Here is a 19,817-nt window from a genome sequence, read left to right on the forward strand (position 1 = left end):
ATCATTTATATTTATTACATTGATTATATAATTTTTGCCAAGTGCCTGTATAAATAAGTACTATGTGAGAATTTTCTAATATATATTGTGGGAATTCACTTAAAAAAGGTAGAATGTTAGCCCGAGCAATAATTTCTCAAAGTAAAAATGGCAACATCCAGGTAGCTTTAAAAAGAAATTTGTCTGTTTTATTCACAATGGAGTTTTCCAGGGAGAAGTAATTTGTAACCGTGTGTAACAAAAGTAACAGTAACTTACAGATTTTGTTCAATAACCAGAACAGCCTGTTTCACTGGCAGTTTGGCTGCACAGTAGTAATGTGAGGGTAAACCCGTGGGGACCCGGATTAGCCCGCACATCACTACCAAACAGGTCTTGTTATTTACAGCTAAGTTTTAGCGCCACTTAGTTAGTCCATATATCTATTTACAATAGCCTTTGTTTTGTCAAGAGTTTTCCCATACAACTTCTCACGTACTTCCTATTTCCTCCCTCAGGTAGTGACATCATTCACCTGCATTAGTTATTACAGACCAACTCAAATGGTAAATACCTGGTAGAAGCCTAGGGTACCTCCCTGATGGCAAACATTAAGTAAGGTAGCAAACAGTCCCAGTCATTTCCATCTTTTTCCACAACCGTTTTAAGCATAACCTTTTACGGTTATATTACATCTGTCTACAACACCAAATGTCGGAGAATGATATATGGATGTCCATAGATGTGTAATGTCTAGCAATTTAAATAAATCTTTCATCACCTTAAACATTAAGGGTGCACCTTTATCAGTAAGGATTTCTTTGGGTATACTAGTATGAGAGAACATGTGTACCAGACCAGTTCTTTAGCAATTGTTTTCAAGTACGTTTTCCATAAAGGATATTGTGTGGCATAATGCAAAACTACCAGTACATATTGATGTCCTCTAGCAGATTTTACCAGTGGCCCAAATCCATAACTAGTCTTTTAAAAGGAGTCTGTATAATTGGCACACTACCTTTTTACCTCAGTATGCACATATGGAGAGAAAAACCTCTACAAAACACATTCTATTGGTTTTATCACATCCCAACACATGTTTATGGGCCAGGTCTAAGACCATTCTTCAATACGAATTGGGTACTCCTAGCTGCTCCACTACTTACACAGATATTTCATGAAATATCAAAATCTTGGTTGATAGACAAGTGTGGATACACTGTCAGCTCCTGGGACTGAAAATTCTGCATTTATTACTTTAATATTTTCAGTGGCTTTTGCTAATGTGGACTCCTTTGTTTGGGCAGTCTCAAAATTATCCTGTGAAACCTCCAACTGGGAAATTCACTCAAATATTAGCCAACGAAATAACTTCTCAAAGTAGCATTCAAGTAACTTTAAACAGAAATCAGTCTCCTTGGTAGAGAACTTCCTCCTCAGGTGGTGACATCCCTCACAGAACCTGCATTAGTTATTACTTGCTGATTGTGCATAGAATCTGTAATTCTCCTCACATGCCTTGTCTCATAGAGAAGCTCGGAAATATGTACCTTTATTCTAGTGTTTTCCCAGACACTGTTCCATATATATACTAAGGTTAAAAAAGAGTAAAACCCCTCTCTGTCTGGTTGCCAACCAATCAATAATACCACATTGATTGCCAATGTCTATGTTGTTCGGTCTCTAAGTAACCAACTACAATTTACCATTTCAGTGGAGGTGGGTTTTCTTCCCCCCCGCCTTTTTTTTTTTGGTTTTTATTTAATTTCTGTTCAGTGAATGTGTATAATAAATTCAGTCACAATTTTTCTTGATTAATTTGTGGTAATTTTGAATTAATTCATTACCCGGATTTGTGCAGGCACAACTATTTAATTAATTCATTAATTTAACTATGAATTTAGAATAATATTGCACTAGCACTTTAATCAATTAAGTCATTTGAGTAACCTATAATCACCTAACTTAGTATATTATAAGTAACTTTTAACTATTACTTAAAGGCACTAAGCACCTAATGGGGCAATTATTGTCTGGATTCAAAGACTAATCACGTAATAACGAATCACAAAGGTTTTTTTAAAAAAATATTTATTGAAATTATTCTTAATTATCAGAAACTTAGAGACCGAACAACATAGACATTGGCAATCAATGTGGTATTATTGATTGGTTGGCAACCAGACAGAGAGGGGTTTTACTCTTTTTTAACCTTAGTAAATACATGTTCAGGTAATTATACCTCTCTCTTTCTTTAAAGTGACGGCGTAACTTAATTAGGGTGTACAAAACAAACCTTGCTCTTTCACTGTTCCATATATATATATATATATATATATATATATATATATATATATATATATATATATAAATATCAAAACAGGGGGGTTGTGGGAGCACTCTAAAGGCTTTAAAGTATATATAAGTATAATAAATGCTATTGCATATGTACCCAAAACAGGGGTTATTTTGTTACAAAGTTATGATCATAAAATTGATAAGCCACCATACCACGTCAAGGTAAACCCCGAATGGCGGTCCCTAACTTGTTTTATATTTTATGTGCATTTTAGCATTACCTGTAATCAATGTTCGTTGACATATAAAACAAGTTAGGGACCGCCATTCGGGGTTTACCTTGACGTGGTATGGTGGCTTATCAATTTTATGATCATAACTTTGTAACAAAATAACCCCTGTTTGGGTACATATGCAATAGCATTTATTATACTTATATATACTTTAAAGCCTTTAGAGTGCTCCCACAACCCCCCTGTTTTGATATTGTATATTTAGCCAGGAGCTGTGGCATAGCTTCAGTGGTTGTAGCACCCCATACCCCCCCTTTAAACTAGTGGTGATCCTATGCTTTTAAAATTGGGCGTTTGTTTTGGGAATATCTCTCCTTTAAAAGCCTGATTGCTGGCTGGGGAGGATTTAGCCCTTAGTGAAAAAACAGCGTTCAACGGACATTGATTACAGGTAATGCTAAAATGCACATAAAATATAAAACAAGTTAGGGACCGCCATTCGGGGTTTACCTTGACGTGGTATGGTGGCTTATCAATTTTATGATCATAACTTTGTAACAAAATAACCCCTGTTTTGGGTACATATGCAATAGCATTTATTATACTTATATATACTTTAAAGCCTTTAGAGTGCTCCCACAACCCCCCTGTTTTGATATTGTATATTTAGCCAGGAGCTGTGGCATAGCTTCAGTGGTTGTAGCACCCCATACCCCCCCTTTAAACTAGTGGTGATCCTATGCTTTTAAAATTGGGCGTTTGTTTTGGGAATATCTCTCCTTTAAAAGCCTGATTGCTGGCTGGGGAGGATTTAGCCCTTAGTGAAAAAACAGCGTTCAACGGACATTGATTACAGGTAATGCTAAAATGCACATAAAATATAAAACAAGTTAGGGACCGCCATTCGGGGTTTACCTTGACGTGGTATGGTGGCTTATCAATTTTATGATCATAACTTTCTAACAAAATAACCCCTGTTTTGGGTACATATGCAATAGCATTTATTATACTTATATATACTTTAAAGCCTTTAGAGTGCTCCCACAACCCCCCTGTTTTGATATTATATATATAAATATATATATATATGGAACAGTGTCTTTATTAGAGAAGCCTGATGTTACAGTGAACAATGTAGCCTTTCCCACAGTAAACACAACACGCCAAACATGTCTATTAAACACAAGATGGCAGGAAAGGATAATTTGATTAGCATTATGATATATCACTACTGAGAGACCAACATGAAAGTGCACATATAGAGGGGAAAAATTAACAAATACAGATAAACAATATATAGTAAATTATATCATCTTTTTTTTTTTTAAAAGGTGTTTATTTATTAAACTTCATGAGGGTACAAGACATAATGCATATACAATGAGAGTGGTATGGACAGATTCCTTATTGCACCTCTGAAAGCAATTTTCAAAAAATTTCAAACCTTGGGATCCCCAACATGAGAGAGAGAGGTGAGAAGAAAGGAGGAAGATAGGTAGGAAGGAACAAAGCAGTGTAGAAAGGGGGGGGGGAGAGATTGACCATTCTGTAAAAGAAAACATATAAGATGATATCCCAAAATAACATTCTCTGTTGACCTACCTGGGACAAAGACATATTACAACAAAATTATGATCTTAATAAATCACTTTCTTCTTTAGGTTACTTTCTAATACCTAGAGCAAGCTTAGTAGTGCTAATCATCCAATACCTGGATAGGGGCTTCAAGCCAGTGCAAAGGTTGGTCCGGTTTATTTACGGACCTATTTGTATAAGTCTCGTTTCGTAAGAGCCAAAGAGTCCAAATTTTATTAAATTTTGTGGGACATCCCCTTGCATAGTAAATTTGTTCCAGTGCTGGCAGTGTCTGTTCCACCAGACCAATCCAATAACTGAGTGTAGGAGGACTCTCATCTTTCCATTTTACGGCTATAGCCCTTTTTGCATGGTATAGGAGAAAGGTGAGCAGTGTCCTTTCTGTTCTTGAGGTTGTCATATCCTGCAGGTAGTTTGGCAGTAGCACCTTGGGGTGGAATTCCACCGGCATTGCCATAAGTTGAGTTAAATAATTAGCTACTTCAGTCCTAAAGTGATGGATTTGGGCGCAATCCCAAACCATATGGTAAAAATCTGCATTAGGGCTTTTGCATCTGTTGCACTTGTCTGGGAATGCCGGGTTCATTTTATGTTGAGTATAGGGCATATAATAGGCCCGGTGTAGGTATTTATATTGGATAAGCCGTCTCTGGATCTTATTAGAGGAGTGAGAGAGTTGGTTTGTATATATTTCCATTGTTCCATTGTAAGATCCGGAATGTGAACAATCCATTTCTGCAGCATTTCCTGCTTAGTGGTTTGGTAACTGGTGCGTATCAAAGTATATATTGCAGATAATGGCTTTGTAAGGTGCTCCTTACATAATAGAGCCACTAATCGGGAAGTCCCAATCATAGGGGTGTTGGACTTAAATTATTGAGTAAGGGCATGTCTCAGCTGTAAGTAGCGAAAGAGCATTCCATTTGGTATGCCAAATTTGTCCTTGAGTTGCTGAAAGGAAGAAAGGATATTATCAGAATACAAGTCCCCTATATATTTCACATTATATTGCGCCCAGAGGTGTAGATCTGGTACTGTGAGAAGCTGTGACAGATTCATATTAAACCATAATGGGGTATAGGGGGATAAGGTCTGGGTATAATTTCCAACTCTCTTGCAGCTTAGCTGCCATTCTTTAACCACATTTTGCATCATTGGGGTGAGATTGGTAGAGAATGAAGCCTTCCTATAGACCAGGTTGCATAAGCCTTCAAGTGACCCTATTATTTGAACTTCTAAAAGTGTCACCGGGTCTTCGGGCATTGGGGTTTGCCACCACCTTAAAGGTGTTAATTGGGCTGCTATGAAGTATTCCAGCATATCAGGGGCTGCTAGTCCTCCCTCTTGTAATGAGGATGTCAGGGCGTTGTATTTAACCCTAGTTGCCCCTGGAGACCAATAGAGTTTGTTTAATTGCATTTTAAGTAATTTAAAAAAAGAAGCTGGAAGCCATTTACTGGTGATTGTCTAAATATATATAAGCACTTAGGGAGGTATTTCATTTTGAACAAGTTTATTCTGCAAATTAATAAGAGGGAGCTTAAGCCATTTTTCATTTGTCTTTTGGAGTGATTCCATTAGGGGGATCAACATTTAGTACCTTAAATCTAGCCAGGTTTGGATCCCAAGTATCTCAGTGTATCAACCTTTGTTAGTGGGAGAGAGGGGTCTATTACCTTGGAAGCTCGTGGATCTAACAGTAATAAAGAGGATTTAGTCTAGTTAATTTTAAGGCCTGAAAACAGAGTATGATTGCCAATGAGGCTCAGGGCCTGTTTCAGTGAGGGACCCAGATCATTTAGATAAAGTAAGGTGTCATCAGCAAATAGGGATATTTTTTCCCGGAGATTGCCCAGTTTAAATCCCCTGACCTCTTTGCTGTCCCTAATCAGGCACGCTAGAGGTTCCATGGCTAGTGCAAATAAACCTGGTGATAGGGGACAGCCCTGTCTGGTTCCTCTAGTTAATGTTATTGGGTTGGATAGCTCGAGATTTGACAGTATTCTAGCTCTAGGGTTATTATATATCGCTTGCAACCATGTTAGAAAGTTTTTGCGAAAGCCAAACATTTTCAGAATCTCCCACAAGTAGATCCATTCAACGGAGTCGAATGCTTTCTCGTTGTCAAGAGAGGCAACGACTCTGGTGGCTGGATTATCATGTGACACTATCATATTAGTGTACAGCCTTAATGTTAAGTTCGGCCGCTTTGTGTGGTATAAACCCCACTTGATCTGGGGCAACTAGGGACTTTATGACAGGGTTTAGACGTCTTGCTAATACTTTGCTAGGATTTTAGAATCTGAGTTGATAAGCGATATGGGACGATATGAGGAGTGAGATAGCGGGGTTTTGCCTGGTTTTAGAATTAGAACTATTGTGGCTTCTGCAAATGAGGGTGGGAGTGTTCGTGAAGTTAGTGAGTGATTAAATAATTCTGTGAGATATGGAGCTAGAGTGGCAGCGTAAAACGCATACCAGGTGTTGGGCCTGGGGTTTTTCCAGATGGGAGTGTAGCTATGGCCTCTAGGACTTCTTGTTCGTGCATTGGAAGATCCAGGAATTCTCTGTATTCTAGGGGAAGATTGGGAAGGTCTAGTTGCTGAAGATAATTGCTAATATCTGTGGGGGTTTTATTAATTCTAGATGTATATAAGGCTTGGTAGTAGTCTGCTAAGCTTTGGTTGATTTGAGTTGGGTCAGTGAAAATTGTGTCATCATCTTGTTGTAGTGTATGTATAGCTGTCCTAGTTTGGTCCTCTCTTGCTAACAGTGCCAACATTTTACCGTTTTTATCACCCTTTTTATAAAGAGCAAACCTGTAATGCAGGTGTTTTTTGTGTACGCTTTTCCATTGCGCTTGAGCATATAACCTCTGGGTTATCCTGTTGATCCTTGTTCTGTTCAGTAGGGCTTTGAATATATCTCACCTCCCGCAACCTGCTTCAGTCAAATTATGGGCTGATTTCCTTCTTGTAAAAGCTATGGCGGAGATATACTCCCCTCTAATAAAGGCTTTCATTGCATCCCAGACCAGAGGCAGGGAGGTTGTGTTAATATTTTCTTGAAAGTAGTTAGTGAGTGAATTTTGTATTGTTTTTTGTATATCTGGATGGGTAATCCAGTGCAGACTAAGCCTCCACATTTTATGTTTAGGATTTGGCTGCAAAGTCCAAGAGATTAGTAGTGGAGCATGATCAGAAATCCCCCTCAGAAGGAACTCTGCTTTAGTAATTTTGGAAGTCTGGGGAGGCAAAAGCGAGATCGATTCTTGACATAGCTCCTCTAAAGTAGCATGAAAATTTTTTTTTGGTGGGATTGCATTCCCGCCACATATCTAGAAACCCTGAGGTTTGTGCCCAGCGTCTCAAGCCTCCTAGGTCAGCCCTGCCTAAGTTAGATAGGGATAAACGGTCATTTTCCCCATTCATCACTGCATTAAAATCCCCCAGTATCAGAGTTGGGCCAGGTGGCAGGTCTGCAATGTGTTGGAGCAGCTCATATAGGAGTGTGTCTTGGAAGGGGGGAGGGATATATATACTATCTATAATGTATGGTATACCAGCTAAGGAGACTTGTATTAGGGTAAATCTTCCCTCCGGGTCATTTTTAAGATGTAGAAGTTGGAAGGGAAGTGACTTATTTATCAGTATGGAGGTCCCTCTAGAATAGTTAGAATATACTGCATTGTAGGTTTGTGTGATCCAAGGATTTCTAAGCAAGTTAGGGTTAGTGGCTTTAGATATGTAAGTCTCCTGGAGACATATAATATGAGGGATGCGTTTACGTAGAAAGCTGAATACCAAGGACCGTTTTAATGGAGAGTTTAACCCCCTAACATTCATAGGAGTTTTTTAGAGGCAAACCATGTGGGTATTTCCATAAGATTTGTGTGTTAAATGAAGCAGATACATTACCAAACCAAAACTTTGTGCAGGACTGCTATATTGCTCGAACATGAGGGCTTTAAGGCTGTCTGCGAGGCTGTGGTTGTTGATCTAGCCATTTGGATACCTCAGTGGGGGTAGTGAAGAAGTGACTGCATCCATCTGCTGAAATCCTGAGTGTGGATGGGTACAACATGGCGTACTGTAGGCCTGATTTTCTGAGGCACCTTTTAACAGCTGTGAATTGTTGTCGTTGCTTGCGTGGGTCGTTAGAGAAATCAGGGTAGAGAGAGATCATTGCATTCTCAAACCTTATTTCCCCTTTACGATGGGCGGCTGCAAGTGCGGCATCTCTGTCTCTGAAATTCAGGAACCGTGCAATGATAGGCTGTGGAGGGGCCCCAGGAGGTGGTGGTTTACCTTGGATGCGATGTGCCAGTTCAATGATAAAGGCATTGGAGAAGGCCTCCGATTCAAACTCCTCCTTGAGCAATGTTTCCAGAAACATAGTAGCGTCTGAGCTCTTTCCATAAACCCCACTATCCTGATATTGTTCCTCCATCGATTCTCCAGATCATCAGATTTGGTATCCGCAGCGTCGAGTCTGTGACGCAGTTCTTCAATGCGGTCTGGCACAGGGTTGCATAGATCCTCCAGTTCGCTTACCCTCCTCTTAGTTTCGGTGGTGCACTCTCTCACTTTTTGTAAGTCTTGCGGAAGTATCTCAAAGTCCACCCTCAGTTCCTCAACCTTTGCCATTGTGGCCATATGGCAGGCCTGTATAGTAGTTTTGAGGACTGTTACTACCTCCGCCAGAGTAAGATCATCAGGTTGAGGTTGTTCTGTTGCACTCTGGGGGTCTATTACTTGCGACAAATTAAGGTTTGAGGATGATGTAGCCCCCGACTCCGTGTCATCAGTAGTCGAGTGTCCCCTTGAAGCACCATCGGGTGGCTGAGAGGAAGCATTTTGTTGTTCCTTCAGGGCAGCTGCGCTGCGTAATTCCGCCATTTTGTCAGGCCGCGCAGCGGTGCGGAGATGTGCTCTGATATCTGAAGATTCAGCGGCTACTTGCTTTTTCTTGCCCATCTGCTAAATTCCGTAGTGTTAGTTGAGTCGAACGGTGGGTTGCATGCCACACAAGTCTGGATATCTTGCTGGATTTAGTGGTCTGTCAGCAGAGCTGAGCCAGAAGACGTCTGCTCACATTGCTAGCTAACCACGCCCCATATCATCATCTTTAACTGTATGTTACTGCCTAATACACTTAACAGAGGGTAAATCTTTAACTATACCTTTCCATGAGAGCATAAAGTTAGAAAATAATTACATTAGTAAGATGAATTACAATCATAGGTATGCAGGTACTGTATATGTTGGAGGAGCAAAGGATATTGACGGACAACATATATACTCCTATATATCCATGTTTATATTTACAAATTTGTTGTTACAATATAATATCTAGTAAATTCTATTTTTTGAGTTGAATATGCTCTATCTATCAAGATTCAAAGATTACCTTTCCATTCTTTTATCATAGGAATATATATTGTTAGTGGAACTGTAATTGTTTATTTTTGTAACTGTATAATAAAAGTTACATACAACTTATCTACAATAAGACCTTCTCCAATATAGATTTTCCAATTAAGGGTATGAGTGGCTTCCATATTTTTACATTTCAGGTGTTTGACTTTACATATATCAACACAGAATATCATTACCACTTAGCTGTCCAGATTGCCAGTCTGTCAAGATCCTGCTTAAAGGATGTCACAACCTGGATAGATTTGAAGTTATGAAATTCACTCTAAAGTAAAGAACGCAGACCAATGCCAGACGTGGCTCAATCTTGGTCTGTGATTAGAATCAGCCCCTATGCTGGCATCAGCCTTTTACTGTGCCTGCGCTTTGGTACACTGTGCTGGCCCAGGTTCAAGCACACAGTGAGGATTTCTGCACTGAAATTCGCTCCACAGACCAATTCAAAACATTGGGTGAGAAACAGCCATGTCTGTTCTTGGCCTAAGGTGTTTACTTCAGAGTAAACTTCATATGGCTTAATTTAGAGATAAAAAATTTAATAGGAAGCTAGAGGAAGACACATATAGCATTTGCCTTGAGGAACTGATATTTGCTTTTCAGAGTTTTTGTTGCCAGTGTAAATTAGCTTTTTGCAACAAACATTAAAGGGATACTGTCATGGGAAAAAAAATTTTTTTTCAAAATGAATGAGTTAATAGTGCTGCTCCAGCAGAATTCTGCACTGAAATCCATTTCTCAAAAAAGCAAACAGATTTCTTTATATTCAATTTTGAAATCTGACATGGGGCTAGACATATTGTCAATTTCACAGCTGCACTAAGTCATGTGACTTGTGCTCTGATAAACTTCAATCACACTTTACTGCTGTACTGCAAGTTGGAGTTATATCACCCCCTCCCTTTTCCCCCCAGCAGTCAAACAACAGAACAATTGGAAGGTAACCAGATAGCAGCTCCCTAACACAAGATAACAGCTGTCTGGTAGATCTAAAGGGATACTGTCATGGGAAAAAAAATTTTTTTCCAAATGACTCAGTTAATAGTGCTGCTCCAGCAGAATTCTGCACTGAAATCCATTTCTCAAAAGACCAAACAGATTTTTTTATATTCAATTTTGAAATCTGACATGGGGCTACACTCAATAGCAAAAACCAATGTCCCACTGAGACACATTCAGTTACATTGAGAAAGAAAAACAGCAGCCTGCCAGAAAGCATTTCTCTCCTAAAGTGCAGGCACAAGTCACATGACATGGGGCAGCAGGGAAATTGACAAAATGTCTAGCCCCATGTCAGATTTCAAGATTGAATATAAAGAAATCTGTTTGTTCTTTTGAGAAATGGATTTCAGTGCAGAATTCTGCTGGAGCACCACTATTAACTGATGTGTTTTGAAAAAAACATGTTTTCTGATGACAGGATCCCTTTAAAGATAACATATTCTGTGTAGTTATGGTAACAATTCCCCAGGGGTACTACTATTTGCACTTTTGCTATAAGTTCTCAGTTGTTAGCAATAACTAGACCAAATATATCATGATTTCTTGTTGGCTTCTCAACAACCTGTGAGATAAAATTATCATGAAACGTGTTTCTATTAACTGTACTGGCAGTTTAGTTGCTTAGTTCAATATCTGGGTGACTAAAATACCCCAATCAAGACTTGATCCAAACTAGCAATCTTTTCAGTTTGCAACAGGAGATGAGTTTCTACATCTTCACTTACTTGAGGGGGGGGGTCTATGGCATACCCCTACAATTACACCATATATGTTGCAAATAATATATTCTAGCATCTAAAACAGGGGTCAGCAACCTTTACTATCAAAAGAGCCATTTTGCCCCTCTCTCACTAAAGAAAAATAGTCTGGAGCCGCAAAACATAACACAGTTTATAAACGTTTTTAACCTTTTTTTAATTTTAACTGTTACAACAACAGAATACAATAAACAGAAGTGTATTGTGTATATGCAGGGCTACTTTGAAATAAATGAAACACTGAATAGCCCTATTAAATGCTAGTGTTCTCATCTGTTTAATGTGACGTCTGTTTCTGAAGCTCCATGCTGATCGTCTCTCTCTTGTCTTGTGACCACGGTAAGGACCATGATGAATCATCTTGCTGTGGCTCAGTCTTGCCTGTCACTCCTGAGACGTCTATACAGCCCTCACACCTGCTGGCAGCTTCTTGCATTTGCTTACCGCGGTCGCACACTCATGAAGCCACCAGCAGGTGCGAGGGCTGTAAATATGACCTGACAGGCAAAGCCGCAAGACTGAGCCGCAGCAAGCAGGATGAAGAGCCGCATGAGGCTCTAGAGCCGCAGGTTCCCTACCCCTGATCTAAAATGTTATTCTGGAACCAATATTTTTTACTTGTAAAAAATTATGTATAGATAGTCATCTCCAGGTCATTGTGCCAGATTCAGGAAGAGCTAACACTTACATAGCAACATAGTAAGTAAGGTTGAAAAAAGACATGTCCATCGAGTTCAACTTTTTTTTTTTTTTTTTATTAACTACCTATCTGCCAGTTGATCCAGAGGAAGGCAAAAAAAACCCATCTGAAGCCTCTCCAATTTGCCTTAGAGGGGGAAAAATTCCTTCCTGACTAGTCGGACTAGTCCCTGCATCAACTTGGACTATGAGCTATTTCCCATAACCCTGTATTCCCTTACTTGCTAAAAAGCTATCGAACCCCTTCTTAAAGCTATCTAATGTATCAGCCTGTACAACTGATTCAGGGAGAGAATTCCACATCTTCACAGCTCTCACTGTAAAAAACCCCTTCCAAATATTTAGGCGGAACCTCTTTTCTTCTAATCGGAATGGATGACCTTGTGTCAGATGGAAAGACCTACTGGTAAATAAAGTATTAGAGAGATTATTATATGATCCCCTTATATATTTATACATAGTCATCATATCACCCCTTAAGCGCCTCTTCTCCAGCGTGAACATCCCCAATTTGGCCAGTCTTTCCTCATAGCTAAGATTTTCAATACCTTTTACCAGCTTAGTTGCCCTTCTCTGTACCCTCTCTAATACAATAATGTCCTGTTTGAGTGATGGAGACCAAAACTGTACGGCATATTCTAGATGGGGCCTTACAAGTGCTCTATACAGTGGAAGAATGACCCCCTCCTCCCTTGACTCTATGCCCCTTTTAATACAGCTCAAGACCTTATTTGCCCTTGATGCTGCTGACTGGCATTGCTTGCTACAGCCAAGTTTATCATCTTCAAGGACTCCAAGGTCCTTTTCCATAATGGATTTGCCTAGTGCAGTCCCATTAAGGGTATAAGTGGCTTGGATATTTTTACATCCCAGGTGCATGACTTTACATTTATCAACATTGAATCTCATTTGCCACTTAGCTGCCCAGATTGCCAGTTTGTCAAGATCGTGTTGCAAGGATGCCACATCCTGGATGGAATTAATTGGGCTGGATAATTTTGTGTCATCTGCAAACACTGATACATTACTTACAACACCCTCCCCTAAGTCATTAATGAACAAGTTAAATAAAAGTGGACCCAATACGGAGCCCTGGGGGACCCCACTAAGAACCTTACTCCAAGTAGAGAATGTCCCATTAACAACCACCCTCTGTACCCGATCCTGTAGCCAGTTTCCTATCCACGTGCAAACGCCTTCATTAAGACCAACGGACCTTAGTTTAGAAAGCAGTCGTTTGTGGGGCACAGTATCAAACGCTTTGGCAAAATCCAAATAGATCACATCTACTGCCCCCCCACTGTCCAGAATCTTACTTACCACATCATAAAAAGCAATCAAATTCGTCTGACATGACCTATCCTTCATAAAGCCATGCTGATTGTTGCTCATAATGCCATTCATTAGGACAAAATTTTGAATGTGATCCCTTAACAAGCCTTCAAATAATTTGCCTACCAAAGGTGTCAAGCTAACTGGCCTATAATTGCCAGGCTGAGATCGTAATCCCTTTTTTAAATATTGGAATAACATCAGCTTTTCTCCAATCCATAGGCACCATACCAGATGACAGTGAATCTGAGAAAATCAGAAATAAGGGCTGGTCTAAAACTGAACTAAGCTCTCTTAGAACCCGGGGGTGTATGCCATCAGGCCCTGGAGCCTTGTTTACATTAATTTGAAAATTAAAGCTTTTTGAATCATATCCTGAGTCAGCCACTGACTAGATTGAGCTGAACCATTCGTGCAGTTATTTAGTGAGCCTGTGAACCCAGACTCCTCTATTGTATACACTGAAGAAAAGAACTGATTTAACACATTTGCCTTATCTGTATCTGTTACAACCATACTGGTACCATTATTTAATGGAGCAACACTCTCAACCTGCATCTTTTTACTATTAATATATTTAAAAAACTTTTTAGGGTTAGTTTTCACCTCCACCGCAATTAACTCTTCATTTCTTTTCTTAGCCTTCCGGATTGCTGATTTACAACATTTATTAAAGTGTTTATATTCATTAAATGCAGCTTCTGTCCCTACAGATTTGTAGTTTTTAAATTCCTTTCTCTTCTTTCCCATTAACTTCTTTACTTCTGTATTAAGCCACACAGGATGATTCTTAGAGCTTCTACGTTTAGCCTTTAAGGGAATAAATTGAGAACAGTAATGATGAAATATCATTTTAAAGGACAACCATTTCTGTTCTGTGTTTTTAGCTGAAAATCTAATGCCCCAATCAATACTCTGTAGGGCAGCCCTCAAGGCACTAAAATTAGCTTTTCCAAAATTCATGGTTTTTGTTGCCCCAGTATATTTTTGTTTTTTGCACCAGACATTAAAAGATATAACATTATGGTCACTATTACCCAGGGGTTCAATGACTTGCACATTTGCTATAAGTTCTGGGTCATTTGAGATCACTAAATCAAGAATAGCATTTTTTCTGGTAGGCTCCTCAACAACCTGTGCTAAAAAATTGTCGTGCAATAAGTTTATAAACTTGTTCCCATTAACTGATCCAGCAGTACCATTGCTCCAGTCAATATCTGGGTAATTAAAATCCCCCATTATCATTACTTTACCTAAACTAGCAGCCTTTTCTATTTGCATTAGGAGCTTTGTCTCTTCCTCCTCACTTATATTAGGGGGTCTATAGCATACTCCTACGATTAATTTGCTGGATTCTTTACAATTGGTGAAGAACTCCACCCATACGACTTCTCCCCCCTCATTTTCTAACATAACCTCCTCCTTTATACGAGCTTTTAAATCCTGCCTAACATACAGACATACCCCTCCTCCTATTCTATTGCCTCTATCCCTCCGAAACAAAGTATAGCCACTGATATTTACTGCCCAGTCATACGACTCATTCAGCCATGTTTCGGCCACACCAATCACATCATATTTTCCTTCCAACACCAGCAGCTCCAGCTCTCCCATTTTACCAGTCAGACTTCTTGCATTTGTAAACATACATTTAATACTGGTACCATATTGAACATATGACATGTGGTTCTCCCTATCCTTAACAGTATCCCCAGCCAAATCTCCTCCACCATTTTCCCTTTTTTTGCCCATCTCATCTAACCTGTCTTCCACTGAATCTTTTACTGAACCCTACCCCCCCACACACCTAGTTTAAAATCTCCTCCAACCCTCTAGCCATCTTCTCTCCCAAAACAGCTGCCCCATCATCATTGAGGTGCAGCCCATCCCTAGCAAAGAGCCTGTAGCCGACTGAAAAATCAGCCCAGTTCTCCAAAAATCCAAAACCCTCCTCCCTACACCAATCTTTCAGCCATGCATTAATCTCCCTACGCTCCCGCTGTCTCCTTAGTGTTGCTCGTGGCTCAGGTAATATCTCTGAGAAAATTACCTTGGAAGTCCTCGCCCTCAGCTTTGCACCTAGTTTTTTAAAATCATTTTTAAGGACTTCACCACCTCCTCTAACTTTGTCATTGGTACCTATGTGTACCAAGATCGCTGGGTCTTCCCCAGCCCCTCCCAATAATCTGTCCACTCGTTCCACTTCACAATGAAACTGCTTTTAGATAAGTTACTTTTTCTCCTACTCAGTGTAAGTGGAGTCATGACTTTTTGCCTTTAGTGCTATTCTCATATCTACCACCAGGTAGGGCATGGGAGCATTTTTAGCAATGCAGGTGTCAGGGAGCGGTTATCTTGTTACCTTCCTATTTTTCTGTTTATAGGATGTTGGGGTGGAAGGGGGGTAATATTACTCCAGCAGTGTAGTAGTAAAGAGTGACTCAGAACACAAGTCACATGGCTGAGGGCACTTGAGAAACTAAGAACATGTCTAGCTCAGTGACAAATTTCATAAATTAAAAATGTATTTGCTCCTTTAAAAATGGATTTCAACGCAGGATTACAATAGAGGAGAGCTATTAACTGATACATTTTGTAAAAAAAAACATGTTTTTCTGTCGCTTCAATGCGTTTTCAGTGGGGGGAATGGAAAACTTAGGAAGGTTCCTAGAAGTGTGGTATATGTGGGAGATTTGAATTCCTCTATAGAGGCAGGTGGGGGGGAACTTAAGAGGGACATTCATATGTGAGATTCTGCAGGCCAATTTCCATGCAAAACAGGGCACAGTCATAGTGGATAAAATTGTCCAATAGTCGCAGAGTTTCCTATACAGGACATTTCTAACTACCTCAAAAGAACCTAGTAAGTAATGGTATTAGGGTTTTCCTTGTCAGGGTGAAACCAATTTTAGACATTGAACGCTGACCTCCTATGTAGTAAAAGAAGAGAGCAGTCCAGGATAATTGTTAGCCCAGGGACAGGCCGAGGTCAACAAGCAATAGAAGGTCAGAAGTATCCGAAGGCAAGCCGTGTCAAGCAGAAAAAGTTCACAGGTTCAGAATCACTAGCCAGGAAAATAACCAAGCGCGGTTTACTTCCTGAGACGTCGATTTGAAGGGACGATTTAGGCGCCAAACGTCAGGGCGGCGAACATAGCGTGTCCGTGTCTGCCACGGCGCACGGGCGTCCAAATAAACGGACATGCGTGCACAGACAACAAGTGCAGAGAATGCACAGAACCCTGCACACCCCTGCGCACAGGCAAAGACTTAGCTGCGTCCAGTCGTACCTTACACACGGTCACTGGCAGTCCACATTGTTAGGGCCAGTTTGAAGTGTGTTAGGATGGGTTCCAAGTTGTTTCCTATGAAAGGTACTTAAAGTCTGAGACACATTTAGCCCTTTAATCATAGTAACTGGGGTTTGGGGTGAGTCAAGTGACATAAATTACAGACTTGTGCCTATTTATAGCTAAGCCTTTAAAACACTTGGAAGATCAACTATATTTAGCACATTTTCAAGTGATTGGGGATCATCGGCATAGAGTGCCATCTTATCTTCTAAGTTCCCCAGGTGAAAAGCTTGTGTTACAGGCCCACGGTGTGGCCGTGGCAAAAGTGATTCTGTTAAAGAAAATGAGTGGAGAGACAGAGCCAATGTTACTGGTGTGCTGCTGCTTCTCAACTTTTATTACATTGTTATTTCTCAACATACAGTTCATTATTACCTGTCATTTACAATTCATGTGTCACATACATGCATTCTCAAAGATGCTAACATCTGAACAATATTGTACTTGAGCCTTCTCTCATAACTTCACATTCAAGGCAAATAACATATGTGATGTCAGCCTCATCATATCAGTATTATATTTACACATATAAGTATATATGCTTTATTCACAGTATTGGCTGCAGCAATAAATACATCAGTTGAATGTATAACCTTAACAGGGTGAGATCTAACAGACAGACAGGCTGAGGCTGTTGGTTGGCCTCAGTTAAAGAGCAACCTCTTTAACTGGCAACAGCCTGATTTGTAACACTTTTCAAAATAACTGATAACCCAAAATCTCCAAATCAGAGAATATACATAAGTATCAATGTATCTGAACAAGTATAAAAAAAAAAAGGTTGCATCAGATATTTTGTCACTCTATAGATACTATGTTACAATTCCCATGTTAAGGCAACTCTGTGTCTAAACTCCCTCACAGTGTGGGCTTATCCCCTATTGGTGGGAATGTGAATGGATTAAACCACTATACAGAACTTGGCTACAGTCTGATGCACAGATACAGTATACATCTATATATATATATATATATATATATATATATATATATATATATATATATATATATATATATACACATTCATGTAAATGTGACCTCATATTTACTGGGGTCACACACTCCCTAACAAAAAATATAGCATGACTCCTGCCATGCCTAACAATCAGTACAAAAAAAAATATATATTTTTAAACATTCAATAAACCGGTACATGATGTGCATTTGGCATATGCATGTACAGTAAGTAAGGCTCTATGTGTGGAACATAGGGTGGAACATTCCACCAAGTCACATTAGGTTGAGTGTGAGTCACCATGTTCACTGTGGGATGTGAACGTATTGATGGCTGGCCAAGAGTATCATATGTAAACACTTGCTTTGGCCTTCTCTCTCGGTTGGAACACCTAACCTCAATTGGCAGATTTCTGCTTTGGGGTCTTCCTTTTCGGACGGATTCACTTTCTGTCTCAGGTGAAAGTTCTGAAATAGGTGAATCTTCCAACTGGCACTGCCCTTGTTTTTTTGCAAGTGATTGTTCCTGTCCCATTGCTCCAGATGGGCCTTCCACACCAGGCAACTCCGATAATCTTTTCAGTGATTTCGGTTGCATTCTTGTAGATGATTGAGTCACTCTCCCTTTATCTCTTGATGGCGAACTGTCCTAATAAACTGTGCAGTGTTGATGTTTTGATGAAGGTACTCTTACCCAATAGCCTGTATCCCCTTCATCTCCAGAGTCACTTGAACTGTCACTGTTAATCTCTTTGTTCAAGTTTCTTAAACATCTTTTCCTTTGATGCGGTTGTTTCTCCTTTTTACCTACAGTTGTGTGCGGTAAATCTACAGGCCAATCATTCACTAATAACAGCAGGTTTCTATGTAGCGTTCTTGTCTTTGTTTTATCCCCAGATTCTAAATAAACCACATATACTGGGTTTTCATTGACCTGCTCTTTTACTATGTAAATATCTTTTTCCTAGTATGACCTTAGTTTACCAGGTCCTCCTCTCTCACTGTTATTTCTGACCAGTACACGATCCCCTGGATGAAGAATGACGCCTCTCATCTTCTGATCATAGTAGGATTTTCCCCTTTAACTTGATCGCTTACGGTTTTCACTGGCAATCTTATATGCTTCTTTCATCCTCTTTGCCCAATTTTCAGCATAGCCTCTTGCAGTTACTTTCTCTTTTTCACCCAAAAGACCAAACAGTAAGTCTACTGGCAGACGTGGATGAAATCCATATAATAGGTAGAATGGTGAATATCCAGTTGATTCATGTCGGGTACAATTATATGCATGTACTATTTGCTGCAGGTAATCTTTCCACCTTTCTTTCTCTTTATCCTTGAGAGTTCGTAACATTTGAAGCAGTGTCCTATTGAATCTCTCAGCCGGATTGCCTTGGGGATGATAAGGTGATGTTGTGGAATGTCTGATACCTGTCAATTGCTGAAGAGTACGGAACAACTCATTTTCAAACTCTCGCCCTTGGTCATGATGTACTTGGTTGGAAGGACCAGTTGTCGACTTTCACCAGTTATCCTGTACAAGAGTCCAGATGTAATTTTCTCCACTCATACAACAGTTTCTGTGTAGCTCTATTAGCTGCCTGTCTTACATCTCGCTGTAGAACTGCTCCTACCTCTTTGAGTCTGATGACTTCCCCAATCACTGGATCCTCACGCTGGGCTCTCATCAAGTCATCACGGCTGATTTCTAGTAGTAAAGCTGAAGGCTCCTCATGAGTGTTTGCATCCATATTGAGAGCAGCAATCCAAGCAACATCTCCCTTCTGGCCTGCTTTACTACCATCCCAAGTGGCACAAATGACATCTTGTGACAATTCTTCTGTACACTGTGCCATATACCTATCAATATCCAATGGGATACCAGACAGGTGGTCGGCATCTGTGTTTGCTTTTCCTGGTCTGTATTTAACAATGAAGTGAAAGTCTGATAATTCTCCAACCCAGCAATGGCCTACTGCATTTAACTTTGCAGTACTCATGACGTATGTTAATGGATTGTTATCAGTATATACAGTGAATTACGGTGCATAATACAGGTAATCCCTGAACTTCTCACACTCCGCCCATTTCAAAGCCAAAAACTCCAACTTTCCACAATGAAGCCTGTAGTTCTTTTCTGCAGGAGTTAATGTACGGGAACCATATCCTATCACTCGGAGC

At 39.9% G+C, this 19,817-nt stretch overlaps 1 protein-coding gene across 8 annotated transcripts in view; it reads right to left on the minus strand.

Annotated features, from left to right (window-relative positions):
* Positions 1-19,817, minus strand: part of LOC108711800 (lysine-specific demethylase 4B) — a 451,885-nt gene that overhangs the window by 272,931 nt on the left and 159,137 nt on the right. Inside the window, exon 6 of one of the 8 annotated variants that reach the window (XM_041591532.1) lies at positions 3,820-5,057. The exons of the other annotated variants lie outside the window; for them this stretch is intronic. Coding sequence (XP_041447466.1) covers positions 5,000-5,057 — 58 coding nt within the window. The 3' untranslated portion in view covers positions 3,820-4,999. Of the gene's footprint in view, positions 1-3,819; positions 5,058-19,817 lie in introns of those variants that run through there. 8 annotated transcript variants of the gene reach the window in all.

This window comes from Xenopus laevis, chromosome 1L (genome assembly GCF_017654675.1).
Source record: "Xenopus laevis strain J_2021 chromosome 1L, Xenopus_laevis_v10.1, whole genome shotgun sequence".
In the NCBI taxonomy this organism is placed as follows: Eukaryota; Metazoa; Chordata; class Amphibia; order Anura; family Pipidae; genus Xenopus; species Xenopus laevis.